The 20,152-nt window shown below is 46.1% G+C and overlaps 1 protein-coding gene across 9 annotated transcripts in view; it reads right to left on the bottom strand.

Moving 5' to 3' along the window:
- Positions 1-236: 236 nt before the first annotated feature.
- Positions 237-20,152, bottom strand: part of CHD4 (chromodomain helicase DNA binding protein 4) — a 31,064-nt gene continuing 11,148 nt past the window's right edge. For 3 of the 9 annotated variants that reach the window (XM_080810889.1, XM_080810887.1, XM_080810888.1), the window contains exons 15-39: positions 19,847-20,038; positions 19,159-19,359; positions 18,831-18,968; positions 18,017-18,138; positions 17,750-17,923; positions 17,071-17,212; positions 16,850-16,981; positions 16,617-16,734; positions 14,551-14,675; positions 13,980-14,217; positions 13,641-13,816; positions 9,370-9,721; positions 9,191-9,279; positions 8,954-9,087; positions 8,292-8,436; positions 8,014-8,179; positions 7,666-7,763; positions 7,428-7,557; positions 6,761-6,832; positions 6,307-6,444; positions 5,709-5,817; positions 5,465-5,597; positions 1,911-2,106; positions 1,031-1,194; positions 237-855 (exon numbers count right to left, since the gene is read on the bottom strand). In XM_080810889.1, the coding sequence (XP_080667015.1) occupies positions 838-855; positions 1,031-1,194; positions 1,911-2,106; positions 5,465-5,597; positions 5,709-5,817; positions 6,307-6,444; positions 6,761-6,832; positions 7,428-7,557; positions 7,666-7,763; positions 8,014-8,179; positions 8,292-8,436; positions 8,954-9,087; positions 9,191-9,279; positions 9,370-9,721; positions 13,641-13,816; positions 13,980-14,217; positions 14,551-14,675; positions 16,617-16,734; positions 16,850-16,981; positions 17,071-17,212; positions 17,750-17,923; positions 18,017-18,138; positions 18,831-18,968; positions 19,159-19,359; positions 19,847-20,038 (3,702 nt within the window). In that variant the 3' untranslated portion in view covers positions 237-837. Of the gene's footprint in view, positions 856-1,030; positions 1,195-1,907; positions 2,107-5,464; positions 5,598-5,708; positions 5,818-6,306; positions 6,445-6,760; positions 6,833-7,427; positions 7,558-7,665; positions 7,764-8,013; positions 8,180-8,291; positions 8,437-8,953; positions 9,088-9,190; positions 9,280-9,369; positions 9,722-13,640; positions 13,817-13,979; positions 14,218-14,550; positions 14,676-16,616; positions 16,735-16,849; positions 16,982-17,070; positions 17,213-17,749; positions 17,924-18,016; positions 18,139-18,830; positions 18,969-19,158; positions 19,360-19,846; positions 20,039-20,152 lie in introns of all 9 variants that reach the window. The other 6 variants (XM_080810894.1, XM_080810891.1, XM_080810895.1 and 3 more) reach the window with 4 other exon arrangements.

The raw sequence follows: 20,152 nt of genomic DNA, 5'->3' as shown, positions 1-20,152 counted from the left end.
CATTAAACAGTGGTACAGGTATGCACCCAGGCGTAGTTTTGGAGCTCCTCACTTTCCAGTGAGGCGGGACCCTTGGTCCAGAGCACGCAAGACATGTGCACATACAACATGGCTCCTCTGTAGGGCACTGGAACAGAAGGTAACCCCCTTCGTTTTCAGATACACATTCCCCAGCGCTGCTGTCATACACACTCACCCACCTGCACCTACACCCACACTGAACCAGAGCACTAAAATACAAGGAAACTTTTATTTTCAATTTTCATCAAGAAATTTGCTGTGGTTTTTTATGCTTTTGGTTCTTTTCCTTTTTTTTTTTTTTTTCCAACTTTATTTCATTCTAGCTGCTCAGTGGCTGGAGCCGCTGGGTTCCTGGTATTAAAAAGATGCCAACAGAGGTAGCTGTGTCTCGCCCAGGGGCCCGGCCCACTCTGAATACCCCAAAAAAGGAGAAAAGAAAACACAAAATAAACCAACAAAATAAAACCAAAAGGAAGAAGAAATTCAGATCATTTTCTTCAAGCCTGGCGGGAACCCACAACAGTTTGTGTGTAACAGGCGTTACAGTGGGGAGAAGCCAGGGCCCAGAAGAAGGCCAGCCCGCCAGCTCCCTGCAGATGGCGCCGGCGCTACTGCTGCACGTCTCTCCAGCAGGAAGGGCACCGCTGCCCCTCGCTCCCTCCCCTTCCCCAGTGTGCTGGGGGCTGTTCCTTTACAACACGGATGATGGGGCAGAAGGAAGGAGAGGGTCTCTCAGGCCCCAGGGGAGAAGCTGGGCAAGGGAAAATGAGGAAGGTCACTGCTCAGCGGTGGAGGTGGTATCATTGATCCCAATCTTCACTGCTGCTGGGCCACCTGTAGGGAAAAAGAGCCAAGGAAGTCAGAATCCCAAACCACAGGAAACCGCCCAATCCCAGGAGAACTCCCTGGTAAGACCCCACCAGTGTAAGAAACTCAATTCGGGGCAGAGAGCAAAGTTGCAAGTCCCAAAATGGCTTTGCTGAAAGCCAGCCAGAAGAAAAGGGTCTACCTGCTGTGGAGTAGGTTCAGGTGCTCGGTTTGCCAAACGGCTGAGGATGTTACGCTCTGACATCTGTAGCCTCACGGCAACTGGGGGAATCCGGGCAATAGTAGCTGGGAGTCGAGTCACATCGGCTTTCATGTCACTCAGCAGTTCTTCTAGCTGTTTCAGAACTGCACAGAGGGGGAAAAAAAAACAGGTGGTGAGCTGTGGTGGTCAAGGCTGAGATCCTCCTTACGGAGAGAACCCAGCCCCTCGTTACTTCCCACTGACCCAGCAAGTGATGTGCTGGAGTGCTGCAGTATTTTTTGGCCACTGAGTCACCTGACCTGCCTCGGCCACACTCAAATTCCTACTCCTCCTGTTACAGTTCCAACTGTCCATGATGCTATGCAGTGTTACCCTCACTGTACCTTGCTCCCTACGGTCTCTATTTTCTCCCCTCCTTGAGAGATTTCCATTGTTCCCTGTTCTCACCGTCTTTGCTTTCGGAGCTCTCTTCTCCTTCCTCTGAACCAGACTTCTTTTTCTCATTTCACCCTCCACCCACCCTCAGCATTTAATTAGAAATGTTGAAAGGGGTCTAGAATTTGATAGGATCTGAAGTTACCAGAAGTTACCTCTACAGTATCCCAGATAGCACTGTATTATTCTGCTTTGCTTTCCATCTCCAAGAACTTGAATAATAGAGTTAAAAGAGGCAAAGAACAACTGTCTTCGATTGCCTCTAAGACATTAGCTTCCAAGGAAGAAGGCAAAGATCCCCAGCACATCCTAAGCGCCCACACAGGGGCTCTGAAGGAGGTTTGGAAATCAGGAGTAACTGTGTGTTGGGGACGGGTAGCAGAGGAAGGCTGAGTCAGCAGGAGGCAGGGGAGCCACTGGCTACCTTTGTGCAGGACCGCATTGGCTGGCTTGTTTCCTGCCATTGACTCCTTGGACAGATGCTGGTGACTCTCCGCCAAACACTCCACCTCAGCAAAGCGCGTGTTTAGGGCCATGGAGGGGTGAGAGGGGTCCTCTGACATGTTCAGGTAAGCTGCCCGACGCAGCTGTTCCTCGATCACCAGGGCTTGTTCTAAGAGCTGGAGAAGGATGGAGAGGAGAGGGGAGTTGCACTGACACTTGCTTTGCTTATTTCTGATGGGTCTCTCCCAATCTATGAAGAACCCTACCGAAGGTTCCCCCACACCCGAGCCCTTCAACATCACTTTACTTTGTTGACTCCCATTTGCAAGTTTATGTTTTTAAAACTCTGCCCTTTATGGACTCGCTTATACAAAAATGATTAAAATTTCAGTCTAGAAAATAGATCGTATAAAAAATTATTATCAGAAGTAATTGTACCTCCCAGAGATACTGTTAACATATTGAGGTTTTCCCTTGCATCTAGATTTTTTATGTAGCTGAGATCACTCTACATACCTGTTGTGTTTTCACTCTAAGTTCCGTATTAAAAACTTTGTTATAACTGCCCTTCATAAAAGATGATTTTTACGGTTGCGTGGTAATCCGTCTTATGGATTTACCTACCACATCGTATCATTTGAGTTGGTTCACTTTTTAAAAGTACTTCTGTTGCTTTTCTTTTGTTTCCATTATCTCACTCCTGGTCCTTCCTTTCTCCAACAGACAATGCTTCTACTATACCTACTGTGTGGCTTTGTGCAAATGTTCTTGAAGACGGAGTTTTGTTTCGTGTGCACATTTCTAACTTACAGAATGTTGTTCTGTACACATAAAAAGCCTCTTACTCCTTTCCCCACTTCAGATCTTTTCAGAACATTCAATTTATGTTGTTCTAACACATCTATTTCATTCCTTATGTTGCTTAAAATGCTCCATGATGTGAATCCACATTCTACCCAGCCACACTCCCCGTTGATGTCCCAGGCAAACATCTAGGGTACCTCTGGGCCCCACCCCCCCAAAATCATACTGCAATGAACACTTACACATGTCACCTGACGGAGCTATGTAAAAGGTTCTTTGCAATATATTCCAAGAGACAGAATGTTGATTCAGAAGTTATAAGACTTAATTTGCTCAAGTATCCATCCACTGCTTCTTAAAGACAATAAAGCCATTAGGGGTCAGGAAATAGGACAGTATGAGAATAATGGGCTGTTGTTTCTGCACAAGACGTGCTGCATCGAGCAGAGTAATTTCTCACCAGACTGACCAAGCATCTACTTTCAATCTACATACCCTGTCTCCTTCACCAACTGCCTCTTCCTGTCCCAAACTATGAACCTTCTCCAGGACCATCAGCCCTTGTCTTGCTGCTGTTCTTTTAAAGCACTCCCTTAAGTGATTTCTCCTCTCCCAGTTCAGCCAGCCCCTCTGTGCAAAGGATCTGATGCTTTCTGAACCTGTATTTCAAGCACTGAGTGTTCTGATCCCACTCATGTGGTTGATCACTCTTTGATCCCACTTGTTTATGGTGTGGGGGGGAAGGCAGTGGGAGGATATTAGTTAAGACTATTCTAAAATTGAACTTACTCTTTTCTACATACTGCTCCCTCTCCTCACTTCCCTGATCTGCCAATAATAATTTTTTTCAGTGACTTGGGCTCAGAAGTTTAGTTTTATATCTCAAATCCATTAAGTCAGTAGTCCGTAAATTATGGCCTATGGGCCAAATTCGGCCCACCATCTGTTTTTGTATAGCCCAAGAGCTAAGAATGTTTTGGGTTGTTGTTTTTTTTTATATTTTTAAATGGATGGTAAAAAATAAAAATGGTTTGTGACACTTTACAAAAAATATATGAAGTTCAAATTTTCTTGTCAACAAATAAAAGTTTTATTGGAACACATTCATACTTCTTCATTTAGAACCTGTATCTGCTTGCACACTATGACAGAGTATTTCCAACATATGTGTCCCACAAAGCTTGAAAGAGTTATGATCTGGCCCTTTAACAGAAAAGGTTTGCTGACTCTACAACACAGCAGTAAATCTTATCAATTAGTTGGTATTTTGTCTCCTTTACCTTAACCTTTTCATTTTCTAAAACCAGCATCACAGGCCAGCCCTTACTACCTCTTTTGACCATAGCATAGTTCTATAATCTCATGAGTGTTCTGTTCCATTTCCCGTGGTTGTAAGGTAAAGTCCAAACACTTATCTGGTGTCAAAAACCTACCTACTAACCTCTAGCCCTTACTGCACTCTCTAATTTACCTGCCACCATCACCTAACACTAGTGTTTTCTACAGCCCAACTGGGCTACCAGCTGCTTCCAAACACCCTAAGCTCTGTTGCCCTTAGGCCTTTGCCCTGCTTAAACCTGTTGGTTCAAACTACCTTCTGCTTCTATCCAGCGATCTCTAGGACATTAATCAAAAGTTCATTCCAATGCCATCTTCTCCATGAAGCCATTTGGGAGCTCTCTCCAGGCTCCCCAAATTCCCCTTGGAGAACTCCCATATGGATCTCTCCTAATTCACAGAGTGGTACGCATTTGCTCACACATTTGCCTCTACCTTAAACCAAAAGCTCCTTGACAACAGGCACCATGCCTTCTTTGTCTTTATATCCTTATGCTACTCACTGCTTGGCACATGATGTACATTTCTTATTCCCCCAGTGACACTCAGCTTAAATCTCACATGTCTTGTCTTCATGGTATCCCACTTTGATGGTCTGCACCCAAGCTGCCCTCAACATGCATTTGCTGAATTCCAGACTGAGACTCCCCTCAAGTCCTGGGTTTACTAACCCTGGTGATTCTGAGACTGAAGCTCTACCTTTGTATCTCCTCTTTGCATCCACCCTACCCTTTATCCACACAGGGGCTCTCAAACCCAGAAAAAAGTACCACTAGCCCACAACAGCCCTCCCTCTTCAGAGATCCAATTCAATCCCACCTCTGTATCTATCCTGAACACACTAACCTACGGGGGTCCCCTCACACACCCACTGCACGGTTGTGTCGTTTATTAGGTTTCAGTTATTTATTTTTAAGTAGGCTCCATGTCCAGTGTGGGGTTCACACTCACAACCCTGAGATCCAGAGTCACATGCTCTACTGAGCCAGCCAGGTGCCCCTTCACCTGTCTCGTTCATTAGGCATGGTCATCTTCCACCCTTAAAGAGCTGGTTAATTTTCAACTCTGTATGTCTTGATTTCTTTTCTTTTTTATATTTATTTATTTATTTTATTTAATCTCTACCCCCAACACGGGGCTCAAACTCACAACCCTGAGATCAAGGGTGTCATGCTCTCCAGACTAAGCCAGCCAGGCACCTCTTCATGTCTTGATTTCTAATATTTAAGATACTTGGGAGCAAAGCCTCTCACAGAATACCAAGAGTTAAGTCAAATACGCAGGAGCAGACACTAAACAGCACCTCTGCATGAACAGACTCTCTCCTCTATAGTCCCTTCTGCACTTCAAAGGCTGTCACTTCAACACCATATTCCTCCCCATCCTGCTCACCTTGAACCTTCGGGCTAGAAACTTATTCTTGATCTCTAAGAAATTGCCACGATTCATTTCACCCTTGAAAGGTTCATTGAGGATAGCATAGCGTGGGTCATTCTGGATGTCCTGCCACCGGGCATAGCCATGGCTATTAGAAAGTTGTTCAGGAAAAACAAAACAAGCCAGGGAAGAACCTCACACAGTAGTACCGTCAGAGCCCTTCACCAAGAACCTCAGCCCAGACTCAGGCAAAGGATACTTTATAATGCCAGCCAGCAGCCAGTAGTCATGCCGCCGATGCCAGATCTCATAAGTCTTCTTGGTGACAGTGGCTGCCCGCTCCTCATTCTGCCAAAGGGAGTGTAACTCTGAGGAGGAATTTGGGGAAGGTTGGGGAGAAAAAGAAAGGCAATATCTGTAAGAATTCCAAAAGCTATTTATTCCTGCCCCCACAGATGCCATCTTTTTTTTTTTTTTTTTTTAAGATTTTACTTATTTATTTGACAGACAGAGATCACAAGTAGGCAGAGAGGCAGGCAGAGAGAGGCAGTGGGGGAGGGCAGAGCAAGCTCCCTGCGGAGCAAAGAGCCCAATGTGGGGCTCGGTCCCAGGACGCTGAGATCATGACCTGAGCGGAAGGCAGAGGTTTATTAATCCACTGAGCCACCCAGGCATCCCTCACAGATGCCATCTTAGGAGCATGCCTCTGGCTTTCTAACACAGAGGCAAGAGAATGTGCAACCAACTTGGCAGCCCCTTCATCTGGTAGAGATGAAGACTTTGTACCTTGGCTGCAGACTAGAACCCTAATTTCACTTCAGAACCCTCTAACCCCAGTTGGCCCCTCGCTGTCATACCAGTAAAACCACCATCTGCGATGTTGAACATGAAACGCTGTTTTATATTTTTCTTCTGCTTCTCATCATTCAGGTCCTTGGGGGTCTCTCCATTCTGAAGCATCACCTCTTTTTTCTCTTCTTCTTCTTTCTTCTCTTCTACGGATATGCAGGGGGAAAAAAGTCAGCTCCAGGCAGAAGCATAGCACCATGGCCCTTACCCATAGCATTCTACGCTCTCAGTATCCAGCCACCTCCACCCTCTCTCCACACAAGTATTTCTCAAACCCAGAAAAAGGCGCCACTGGCCCTTAATAATCATATGAAGGGACAGATGGGAGTCTTTTAACTTGGGATAAAATAGCTCTTGGGGTGTGGAAGGGGAGAAGTCGGGGGGGTGGTGTCCCAGAGATAAAGTCCTTGCATCTAATTTTAGAATCGTTTTTAATCACAATCAGCTTCTCCAAAAACCCACCTTTGTCCTCTACCACAATGGGGGTCAGATCTACTGCTGACTTCTCCTCTACCTTCTCCACGTCAGCAACACCTGGAGGGAACAGATGGCATTGAGAGTGTATAAAGAAGGGTCTGGGGTGCCTGGCTGGCTCAGTAGGTAGAACACGTGACTCTTCATCTCAGGGTTTTAAGTTCGAACCCCAACATGGGCGCAGAGGTTACTTAAAAATAAAATCTTGAAGAAAAAAAAAAAAGAAGGATGTTCTTCTCCACCCCACATCTTAGGCAACTGGAACGGTCTTAACCCTAAATCTCAATGAAAAATGTCCTGAAAGATGTCTTAAGGGATTAAACCCCTCAATTTAAAATCAGGAGTGCGGGGCACCTGGGTGGCTCAGTGGGTTAAAGCCTCTGCCTTCAGCTCAGGTCATGATCCCAGGGTCTTGGGATCAAGCCCCGCATCGGGCTCTCTGCTCAGCAGAGATGCTGCTTCCCTCTCTCTCTGTCTCTGCCTGCCTCTCTGTCTACTTGTGATCTCTGTCAAATAAACAAATAAATCTTTAAAAAAAAAAATCAGGGGTGCAGGATTCTCCAGTGTATCACTTCCTCCTGACAACTCCTTAGCCCAGCTAGAAGTCTAGGAGTTTCACAGGGATCTGGATGCAATAACTTGAAAATGTGGATACCTTTGGGCTCTGTTTCCATCGGTTCCTCTGTTCTCTCCTTCACCTCTGCCTTTTCTACTTTCTCCTCTCCCTCAGGAGGTTCAACAAGGACTTTTTCATCCTCTGAGGCAGGGGCAGGGGGTTGTGTACACTTCAAAGGAAAAAATACAGAAGTTGAGGCAGATAGGCCAGCAACTGAAAGGATGAATAGGCTTACCCATTCATCTTTGGTATGGCACCCAGTCACCCCAGCTCTTACCTCAACAGTGGCCTCTGGGGCTGCAGACTTAACCTCCTTTTCTCCTTCTGCACTCTCTTCTTCTTTGAGGCTATTCTCCTCTATTTTTATCCCATCCTCTGCAGACCAATAGAAGACAATTAATTAGGAAGAAGGTTCTAGATCAGAGAGAAGATCATGCCTTCTCAGATGGTCTCATCTTAAATTGTCCTCTCGTGCCTTTAAGAGCCAGCCCTACTCTTAGGACGGCTCTCCTAAACTGAGAGGGAGACTGCTGTGTGTCCTGCCAGACTCCCCTGTCAGAGCTGAGAACAGGAGAGCAGAAAAAGCACTGGCAAGGACAGAAAAGGACAATCCAGGCAAACTTACCAGCAGGTGGGGCAGGTGCAGGGGTATTGGGTTGTGTATCTCCCGGAGTGGAGGGTGTAGGAGTCTTTGGAGAAGGAGACCCTGGCTGGGACATTTTCTTGTTTTCTTCTACTTCAGCAAGTTCAGGCATGCTCCAGCGCCCATTGACATGTTCAAACTCCTGAACCTGTAGCAATGGGACAAGAAGGTGAAGACCCGATTCCAGCTCTGGGCTCCTTTCCTGTTGGCCCTCTAGTTTCCCCTAGAAACTGAACACGGCAGAGAGGCTCAGGGCTCACCTTTTTTCGAATCAAGGACATGACACCAATCCTAGTAAGGACATGCTGGCGAGACAGGCCTTCTCGGGGGACACCATCAGCAAAGGTCTCAGCCCCATCTGCTCCTGGCTCACATAAATGTCTCATGAAAAGAGATACATAAGCCCTGTAGAAAAGAAGCAAGGAATGAGTTAAACAGCAATCAGGCCAACTCCTAGATGAGATCTTTCCCACTTATCCTAGACAACAACTCTGGCTCCATCTTGACATAAAGCCTGCCACTGCACTGAAGACCAGTTCTCCAGACCCTACAGCATGCCCTAGGTTCTCCTCCAGAGAAGCTACCAGCACAAAGAATGCTATTAGTAACAGCTACTCCTGCCAACTTCAACAGAGGAAGCTGCCAATTCCCCTGCACAGCCTGGACTCACACCATGGAGTGACCAGAGATCAAAAGCTCTTGCTTGGGGCACCTGGGTGGCTCAGTCAGTTAAGCGTCTGCCTTCAGATCAGGTCATGATCCCAGAGTCCTGGGATTGAGTCCTGCGTCAGGCTCCTTGCTCTCTCTCACTCTCTCTGTTTTTATCTGTCCCTCTCTCTCTCTCAAATAAAATCTTTAAAAAAAAGAATAAAAAAGAATAAAAGCTCTTGCTCTACATTATTCATTCCATCTCTCGACTTACTTGAACTCTTTCTCTGATTTGCCTCGCAGATCTCTCACAAGCCACTGGGTGGTAAAAGCATCCTGAGGAGGCATCCCATATCGCATAATTGCATTAAGAAAGGCTTTTCGCTGACGAGCATTAAAACCAAGTACCTAGAGGAAGAAGGAGCATAGGTAAGAGGGAGCAGGCCTTATTCCATCAAAGACCAAATATCTAGCACTCGCCCACCCCTCCTTAGACTCAAAGGACACTTACTTCAATATTCCCACCAACACGGGCCAACAGAGGAGGCAATGGCTTATCTTTATCATTCCGCAGGCCCTTACGACTGGGCCTGCGGGGAGCTGCAAGAAGAGAAGAATGCATGAGTGACACTGGAAAGGGTGTTAAACAAAGCGATATTTAAAAAGCCAGCAGAAAGGCACAGCTCTCACCTTCTGAACGTTCATCAAAATCTTCATCACCTTCCTCTGAGGCCACTGAATAATCGGACTGGTTGTCGGACTGGTCGTCCTGCCAATCTGGAGGGAGAGAGGGCAGATGAGCGGGGCCCACTGCTCTAGTGGAACGGCCCATGGGTGGGGGGCGGGGCCGGCCACACACACCTCGGTCCTCCTGGGAGCCATCATTGTAGTTGACCTGTTTACGGATTCTTTTTCCTTTGCCCAGATTTCGGGCTAGATCTTCTTGCTGCTGCTCATAATGGTGCCGCAGCAATTTCTCCCAGTAGTCAGGATCCACACTTTCTTCCTGTTTTATGATTTCTCGTTCTACCTCCTCTTCCTCCTGGGACAGAGGGAGGGCCAGGACTCAGAGCTGCTGAAGTCAGCACCACCAGCTACCCCTGGTCCTCACAGTTCCCATTCTGCTAGCTCCTTTTCAGGACTGGACTCTGAAATACTTAGTGTGCCTGCTTGGACCTAAGAACTTAAAAATAAATTTAGTTGACAGGACATGGTTCCTCATAATTACGTATGGATTAGCAGTCAACGTAACTAAAGAAAAACATGGGATGATGCTGTTATCACAAGAGAAGAATAAAGAGACAGTATGCTTTCTTCTAACCCCTTTGACACCTATACAGTTGGGAAACAGCAAAATGTAGAAAAGAAAGATTAGATAGCAAGGCAGTACAGAAGGGCTTCTGAAATGCTGCAAAAGATTTCATAAGACGTAAAGTAGAAGGGCCATAAGCTCTTCTGTTCTTCACAACGTCATAAAAGTTTGCCAACTATGAGGAAAAAAACCCACAAAAAACAAACCAACAAATTATACATATATATCCTCTCATATCCCAGTAATGTTTATGTTCCTCTGGAAGTCTTATATTTTTTTCAGACATTTCAGGACCAGTAACTGATTCCAAATCCCTTACATCAGAACTAAACCACTACTAACAATATAAAAGCAGAAACAACCTAAATGTCCATCATTATGGAACAAAACGAATAAATTTTGGGGGGTGGGAGTGGCCAAAATGGGTGAAGCGGGTCAAAAGGTACAAACTTCCAGTTATAAACAAGTCCTGGGAATGCAATGCACAGCATGGTGACTACAATTAGTAACACTGTATTGCACATTGGAAAGTTGCTCAAAGTAGATCCTAAAAGTTCTCATTACAAGAAAAAAAAATGTGTTAAGTACGCATGGTGACAGATGTTGATACCAGACTTATCATGGTGATCATTTCACAATATATACAAATATTGAATCAATCCATCGTATACTTAAAACGGTAATGTTTGGGGCACCTGGGTGGCTCGGTGGGTTAAGCCTCGGCCTTCAGCGTGGGTCATGATCTCAGGGTCCTGGGATCGAGCCCCGCATCTGGCTCTCTGCTCAGCAGGGAGTCAGCTTCCCCCACTCTCTCTGCCTGCCTCTCTGCCTACTTGGGACCTCTCTCTCTCTGCCAAATAAATAAATAAATAAATCTTTAAAAAAAAAAAAAAAAAAGGTAATGTTTTCTGTGAATTACACCTCAATTTTAAAAAATAAATAAGTTATGGTACTTCCAAACAAAGATATATTATGCAGCAAGAGAAAAGGGAGAGGAGCCTGGCTGGCTCAGTCAATACAGCATACAACTCTTAATCTCTAAGTTATCAAGTTTGAGCCCCACAGTGGGTGTAGAGATTACGTAAAAAAATATTTAGGGGCACCTGGGTAGCTCAGTCTGTTAGGTGTCTGCCTTCAGCTTGGGTCCAATCTCAGGGTCCTGAGATTGGCCGGGGCCCTGCATTGGGCTCCTTGCTCAGGAGGGAGTCTGCTTTTCCCTCTCCCTCTGCAGGTACCCCTCTGCTTGTGCTCTTCCTCTCATTCTCTCTCTCACGCTCTCTCCTCCTCAAATAAATACATAAGTTTTTTTTTTTAAATGAAATCTAGATCACCTGGGTGGCTCAGTTGTTAAGCATCTGCCTTCAGCTCAGGTCATCATCCCAGGGTTCTGGGATTGAGCCCCGAATCCGGCTCCCTGCTCAGCGGGAAGCCTGATTCTCCCTCTCCCACTCCCCCTACTTGTGTTCCCTCTCTCGCTGTCAAATAAATAAAATCTAAAAATTTTTTAAGAAAAGAGGGGAGGTCTTTACCAATTTGGACTACATCTCCAAGATTTATTTATTTAAAGATTTTATTTATTTGAGAGAGAGTGCAGGAGTGGAGGGAAGCAGCAGAGGGAGAGTGGGGAGAGGTAGAGAGAGAAGCAAACTCCCCACTCAGCAGGCAGCACCGACACGGGGCTCGATCCCAGAACCCTGGGATCATGACCCAAGCCAAAGGCAGATGCCTAACCACAATGAGCCACCCAGGGACCCCTTATTTATTTTTAAAAGATTTTATCTATTTATTGAAAGAGAGTGTGCGGGGGGTGGGGGGTGGCCAGAAAGAGAAGGAGGGAGAAACCAAATAGACTCCCCACTGAACACAGAGCCTCGGGGGAAGGGGTGCTGGATCCCATGACCCTGAGATCATGACCTGAGGCGACATCATCAAGAGTCAGAAGCTCAACTGACTGAGCCACACAGATACCCCTAAATCTCTAAGAGTTAATAAGTGGACAAAAGCAAGGTGCAAAACATTATGTATAACAAACTACTTTGTGTTTAAAAGGAAAAGGGAGCGGGGCCTGGGTGGCTCAGTCAGTTAAACACCCAAGCAACCAACTCTTGATTCTGGCTCAGGTCAAGATCTTAGGGTTGTGAGATTGAGCCCTATGTCGGCCTCCATGCTGGGCCTGCTTTGGATTTTCTCTCTCTCTCCCTCTCCCTCTATCCCTCTTGTGGCTCATGCACTCTCTCAAAAAAAAAAAAAAAAGGGAAAGGGAAAAAGGTGTTTGTGTGCACATGTGAGCACATGCATGTGTGCATATATATGGACAGACATACATATAATATGTATGCACATAAACTACCGTTAAGGAAAATATGCAAGAAACACAACATCAGTGATCTCCAGGGAGCGAACTAGACAGAAAAGAGATTATCTTGTATCTCTTGAATCTTGATCATGAATTACTATTTATTCAAAAAATATGATTTAAAGAAGGTAAATAGCAGCTGGAGCCACTTAAGAGACAGGGTCATTTGTATACCTGAGTAGCTGAGAGCAGAGGATATCAATGGGAGGACCCCTCCTTCCCAAACATTCAGCATATGCTGCCCCAGCCAATCACCCCCGTGCAGCCAGCCACCACTCTGACAGAAACACGGAGCACCTCACAGGAGGGCTGCTGGGACTAAATACCCCTCGTCCACAGACCTAGGTCAGAATTTTCAGCATCAGATTATACACAACCAAGGCTGGCAGCATCACCTCCAGAGAACAAAGGTAACAGGTATATATGAGAAAAATGTAGCAAGGGAGATGGTTTTGAGTGGAAAGGATGAGAAAAGATGGAGAAGACTATCAGAAATCTATGCCAATTCAAAGAACCCTGAGTTGAGTGGTCTAAAGGGGACCAGAAGAGAAAGTGATCTTTTTTTAAATTTTATACTCTACTTTGTGGGGGAGTAATTATAAAAGAAGCCACACCTTTATCAGACTTAGGTTTCATTTGTTTGTTTGTTTTAAATAAATATTTATTTATTTGACAGACAAACAGCAAAAGAGGAAACACAAGCAGGGGGAGGGGAGAGGGAGAAGCAGGTTCCCCGCCAAGCAGGGAGCCTGATGTGGGGCTCAATCCCAGGACCCTGGAATCATGACCTGAGCCAAGGGCAGATGCTTAACGACTGAGCCACTCATGCGCCCCAGGTTTTTTTATTTTTGATAAAACAGATCCAGAAAAGGAAGGGAAGAGAAGAAGGGGAAACAATTCTAATGTTTTAAAAAGTACAGGGAAGCAGGCTGCTTAGATATGTATCTCATGTCTTGCCTTTTCTCCAAAGAGATCTGAGAAAGCAACCAGAAGTTTATGTGTAGGGTTAATAGAATACATAAGCTAAAGTAAGATTCTGATAAGAAAGAACTAATACAGATAAATGTTTTTAGTGTGAAATTTGACTGTGAGTTTCCTGACAGCCATGGCAAAAATGAGTATGTGACTGCCCATGTGTGATAGTTATTTATTGTCAAAGGAAGAGGTATATTAATTCATCAATGTACTGACTTATGCACATATATTTTCTTCTTGTCTCAAATACCATCCTGGTCTCAGTAACAACTTGCAGACCAATCACCAAGCACAGCATTGCCTTGGACTCATACTCACCCCCATCTCTTCTTCCCGCACCACGTACTGGGCCACTTTGAACGAGCTCAAATATTCATTCATGCCCTGCAGTTCTGTGTCTTCTGTCTCATCCTGATTACGGTCCAGAAGTCGTTCAATGGCCTTGTCATCGTAGTGGATAACACTGCTATCTTCTCCCTCTTTGTTGTCTCCTCCTATAAAGAATCAGAGGTCCACACCCTCGAGTCAGCTTCAGCAGCTACAGTGGTAAAAACAAATCCCACAGGACCCTAGGTCCACGTCTCTGGACCCTAAGTATCAAATATATCCTTTCAAGAAGCCAAGCCCCAGACCAAAACAAGTTCCTGACTAGCTCACCTCCGTCTGTGGCTTCATCCTTAAATAGCTCCTCAGTGCCAAACTTGAGGATGTCATCAAGCTCCTGTTTGGACATGGATCCAGTCTTGGAGCCCAGCCCAGGCCGAACCACTAGATGCGTCAGCATCATCTTCTTCTTTGCCACCTGTGTGATGCGCTCCTCCACGGACGCACGGGTCACAAACCGATATATCATCACCTTCTTATTCTGCCCAATACGGTGAGCTCTGCTAAAAGCCTGAAGTTGGGCACAAAACAAACTCAGAAATGGAAGTAACCATATTTTCCGGCTTCTGCTCTTGCCCCGATGTCCATGTAATAAGCTAAATTCAGCACAAGGCAGCTTGCTTTCACACGAACTCTAAAACCCTGCCCCCCTGATCACACCCTCTATCATGTTACCCCAAATAAGACCATAGCTAACCCAAACTCTCTGGCTCACAATAAGGTAAAAGACAAAAAGAATCTATTGTTTCCCCTGAAACAACTAATTCCAGACCGTGGAGCCCTCTCAGAGAACACTTACATTACCAGTCAGTTACCGTATACGAAGGCCGCTATCTCTGCTCACCTGGATGTCATTATGGGGGTTCCAGTCAGAATCATAGATAATAACTGTGTCGGCAGTGGCCAGATTGATTCCAAGGCCCCCAGCTCGAGTGGAAAGCAAGAAGCAGAACTGTTGAGCACCCGGTGCTAAGAAAGGAACCAAAATGCCATTAGAAGTGTCTCCTGAATTCTAATTAATAATTAACATAGAAGGCATGTCAGAAATACAAAACATCAGGCAAACACCACATAGTAGTAATTACTGTAAGCGAGGTCCACGAATGGATGCTGAAATCAATGTGCAAGTTTAAGGAGAAACAGTGCATGACCATAGTCTCAAATACCTCCCTCATCTACTTACAGAATGGGTAAGTCATGGGGGCAAAAGGCACAGCACAGGGAATACAGTCAGTGATACTGTAACAGCATTGTGATGACAGATGGCACCTACACTCCTGGGGAGCCTAACTCACAGATGTCCAATCACTACCTTGCACAGCTGATACTAATGTAACACTCTTGTGTCAACTATAGTTCTAACTGGAAAAAAAAAAAAGACATTTATCAGTATCAATTCCAATAGAAAGAAAAGTAAGTTTACTGTCGAGAAACTAAGCAGGTACCACCTGAACTGAGTGATCAAGGTTAAAGTCACCAGTAATGGGACATTATCAACATCATGTTCTCCCTCTGATAGGATGCAATGAAAAGAACACAGCATTGCTTTTATGGCATTCTTGCCCAGCCCAAAATGTCTAATAAGCTCAACCTGCTAGGAGAAAACATCAGACAAACCCAAACTCAAGAGACATTCTATAGAATAACCAACCAGTGATCCTCACAAGTATCAACGGCATGAGAGCAAAGGAAAGAATGAAGAACTGTCACAGATAGGAAGAGACACAACAACCAAATGCAATGGGGGATCTGGTATTGGGTCCTGAAATAGGAAAAGGACATTAGGAGGAAAACTGGTGACATTCAATTAAGGTCTACAGTTTAGTTACTAGTATGACATCAGTCATCACTTCCTGCTTTTGAGAGTTGTACTGTGGTTATGTAAGCTGTTATTGTGAAGAGAAGCTGAGTGAAGAATATATATGAACTCTGTATTGTTTTTTGTTACTTTTAAGTCCAAAATTATTATTTTTTTTTAAAGATTTTGTTTATTTATTTGACAGACAGAGATCACAAGTAGGCAGAGAGGAAGGCAGAGAGAGAAGAGGAAGCAGGCTCCCTGCGGAGCAGAGAGCCCGATGCAGGGCTCCATCCCACACCCTGGAATCATGACCTCAGCCGAAGGCAGAGGCTTTAACCCACTGAGCCACCCAGGCGCCCCTCCAAAATTATTTTAAAATAAAAAACAAAGGGGCGCCTGGCCAGCTCAGTCCGAAGAGCGTGCAACTCTTGATCTCGGGGTCCTGAGTTCGAGCCCCACAGTGGGAGTAGAGATTAATAGAAAAACAAACTTTCTTTAAAAAAATTAATTAAATTAAATTAGGGGCGCCTGGGTGGCTCAGTGGGTTAAGCCGCTGCCTTCGGCTCAGGTCATGATCTCAGGGTCCTGGGATCGAGTCCCATATCGGGCTCTCTGCTCAGCAGGAAGCCTGCTTCCCTCCCTCTCTCTCTTTGCCTGCCTCTCTGCTTACTTGTGATCTCTCTCTGTCAAATAAATAAAATAAATCTTTAAAAAAAAAATTAAAAAAAAAAATTAATTAAATTAAAAGTAAGAAGGAAGGGGAGGTTGGGGAAGAGTGGCAGCTACAGAGACAGGTCTGCTACGAATTTCCTAACTGAGCTTGGTAAGTCCTGGTCCCTCTCTGGGACTCAAGAATAACAAAGAAGCTTAAATAAAATGCTCTTCATGTGGCAAAAAGAATGAAGACTCCAAAGGGAAAAAAAAAATCTGCTAGAAATAGTCCAAAACATTCTTTGAATCAAGGCATTCAAAAGCTTTACTCTTCCATATCACAATTAACAAAAACCCTAAAGAACCATACAGAAAAGCAGACTGACGAGAACAAGTGATCCATGCAAAGACACGAGTGAATGAGAACGCGTGGACTGAAACCACTCCCCCGCGTTTACCATTGAAGCGGTCAATGGCCTCTTGCCGCATGTTCCCGGTGATCCCACCATCAATTCGTTCATACTTATAACCTTCATGTTCCAAAAAATCCTCCAACAGGTCCAGCATCTTGGTCATCTGTTAAGGGAGCACAGTTTAACGAAGGACAAGTCAGAGGACAACTGCTCTCCTTGTGTCACAGTGGGTGGTCAACTACTTTCTCCTCAAGCTCCTGGCCCAGCCCACACGATACCTGAGAGAAGATGAGAACTCGGTGCCCACCCTCCTTGAGGTTCTTGAGCATCTTCTGTAGCAGCAATAATTTACCAGATGCTCGGATTAGGGCACTGCCATCATACATGCCATTGGGCATTTTAGGGGCTTCCTGAGGGAAGAAGCAAGACAAGAAAAAAGCATTAAGCACACGGGAGCGCTTCTGGCACAGTGAGGGGCTAGACAGGAGGCAGAGCGTACCATCGCGGCCACGGGGAAGAGGTACGGATGGTTGCAGCACTTCTTCAGATCCATCACCACGTTGAGCAGAGACACCTGGTTGCCGCCACCCCGAGCATTGAGTGCTTCAAAATTTCGAGTAAGGATGTATTTGTAGTATTTCCTACACGGACAAGATGGAGAGAGAAGTCAGACTCGAGAGCCTTGACAGGACTCCTAACCTAACCTTTATACGACTCCTAACACAGTCCCCAGGTCTGAGATCTTCCTTCCAACACATCCCACTTTGGGACCTAACGGCTGGCAACCTAACAGGCACCACTACTGGCACCGTCACGTTAAGTAAGGCATTTAACTAAGTTAAGCACTATGGCATCAGGTATGATCTTGCTTGCTCCCAACACCAGATGCCTGGAAGCAGAGTACAGGGAGGAATCACAAACACTCTGCAGGGGCACCTGGCTGGCTCAGTTGTTAAGCGTGTCTGCCTTCAGAGTCCTGGGATCGAGCCCTGCATTGGGCTCTCTGCTCAGCAGGAAGCCTGCTTCTCCCTCTCCCATTCCCCATGCTTATGCTCCCTCTCTTGCTGTCAAATAAATAAATAAAATCTTAAAAAAAAAAAAAACAACATTCTGCAGACTAGTAGGTGTCTTGCTACTTTTACAAAATGGAGTCAATGCTTCTGTCCCTTCTGACTCACTTCTGCATAGGGCTCAGCTCCACACGCACAATCAATTCTGTCTTGGATGGCATGTTCTTGAACACATCGGCTTTGAGCCGCCGCAACATATGAGGGCCCAGCATGTCATGCAGTTTTTTAATCTGGTCCTCCTTGGCAATGTCGGCAAACTCCTCCAAGAAGCCTTCCAAATTGCTTCAGAAAGAGAAAGGAAAGTGGTAGTAGGAAATGGGCAACAAGAAGAATTAGAAGCAGAATTATCAGCTGATTACGGAGAAACGCACTTACTGGAACCTCTCGGGGGTTAGAAAGTTGAGCAGATGAAACAACTCTTCCAGATTGTTTTGTAATGGAGTCCCGGTCAGCAACAGCTTGTGTTGGAGCGAGTAACCATTTAACACCCGGAAAAACTGGAAAAGCAGATGGAGAAGGTGAGATCCAATGAAAAGAGGGCTCTGGGAGATCTTTGCAAACCTGAGCTGTTTTACTACCCAGTGGTTAAGCCCCCACACCGCCTACATATCTCCATCTCCCTTTTTTTTTTTTTAAAGATTTTATTTATTTATTTGACAGAGAGACCGAGACAGAGGGAACACAAGCAGGGGGAGAGGGAGAGGGAGAGGCAGCCTTCCCACAGAGCAGGGAGCCCCAGGCAGGGCTGGATCCCAGGACCCTGGGATCATGACCTAAGCCAAAGGCAGATGCCTAACTACTGAGCCCCCCAGTGCCCCTCCATCTCCCTTCTTTTTTTTTTTTTTTTTAAAAGATTTATTTATTTATTTATTTGACAGACAGAGATCACAAGTAGGCAGAGACGCAGGCAGAGAGAGAGGAGGAAGCAGGCTCCCTGCTGAGCAGAGAGCCCGACGCGGGGCTCGATGCCAGGACCCTAAGATCATGACCCGAGCCGAAGGCAGAGGCCTCAACCCACTGAGCCACCCAGGCGCCCCACTCCATCTCCCTTCTAAAGGCTGACCACCAAGGGGAATCACCAATTGAGATGGGAAGGAGACAGCTGACCCTTCTGCCCCTCCCGGGCTCTCCCCTTCCAGAGCAGGTGGTGTAGAAAGCTCAAGCTGGAGGCCGTGACTACCCCGCTCACCTTGGACTGGTTGTTCTTGAGCCGGTGCGCCTCGTCCACGATGAGGCAGGCCCAGTCAATGGAGCCCAAGATGGCCATGTCGATGGTGATCAGCTCGTAGGACGTCAGCAGCACGTGGAACTTCACAGACGCCTCTTTCTGCACAAGAAGACAACTTGGTCACTAATGTTTGCCCCCTCTAGTGCAGGCTAACCCAAGGGACTTACGGGGTTTTCCCTCCTCCCAGGTGTTCTCCTCCTGGCTTGCCCCAGGGATAGGAGTCCAAAGGAAGCAGACTAAGCCGGCAGCAACAACTCCCTCTAGAGCGGTCTCCCACCCACTGAGATACCTTCATGCGAGATGCTTTCTTGCCACCACGAATGGCGTTGTCTTCAAAGGAGAACTCATTCTCTCGGATGATGGCTCGGCTGTCTTTGTCACCCACGTAGGTCACCACATACATATCTGGAGCCCACATTTCAAACTCCCGCTCCCAGTTGATGATGGTAGAAAGAGGGGCACTCACTAGAAAGGGGCCCTTGGAATGACCCTTGGAGAAAGAAGTGGCAGGATAAGGACTGAGGACCCCAACACACTACTAGCCTGGCACCCATCTCTACCACTGCCGCTAAGACCAGCTGAGGACTGGCATGTGTGCTGCTGCTCCTACCCTCACCTCTGTCCACATATGAAAACACTCTGCCTGCTCCTTCCCACGACACATCCACCTTTACAGAGTCTAAAACCCGACCCCTTCCTGCAAGTCTTTCTGTGCTAATTCCACTCACAACTCTGCTTATCTCAACTGGGTATTTGTTCCTCCAAGCCTGAGGCTCTATGCATCCACCACTGATTCTACCCAGGGCTCCATCCCCTCAATCTATCTCTGTGTACCATGTGTCTATCTCACTGTCACTCAACATGTTCAAGTTCTGAGATCAATTTTTCCTTCCTTTTTCTCTTTCCTCAGGAGTATGAAAAACCCACAAACACGAAATACCCACCCACAAAACAACGAACCGCTCCAGCTTTCCTACCTCCTTGTAGAGAGAATAGAGGAAGACTGCTGTCTGGACAGTCTTCCCAAGGCCCATCTCATCAGCCAAGATAGTATCGGTGCCTTGAGCCCAGGAGAAGCGCAACCAGTTCAAGCCCTCCATCTGATAGGGGTGTAGGGTTCCACCCGTAGCGTCCAGGTACTCCGGCTGCCGCTCATACTTCACTGTCGGCTGAAGGATGAAACGAAGGAAGTCAAGAGCTGCCAAGGAGCTCTCTTCCTTCCTTAAGATAGTGGATGCTTGCTCCTCACACATCCTCATTAGATCCTCAAGAGCCATAAAGAA

Source organism: Martes martes (genome assembly GCF_963455335.1).
Source record: "Martes martes genome assembly, chromosome: 8".
Taxonomy (NCBI): Eukaryota; Metazoa; Chordata; class Mammalia; order Carnivora; family Mustelidae; genus Martes; species Martes martes.
The sequence above is the reverse complement of the archived record's forward strand: the minus strand, read 5'-3'. Positions and strand labels throughout refer to the sequence as shown.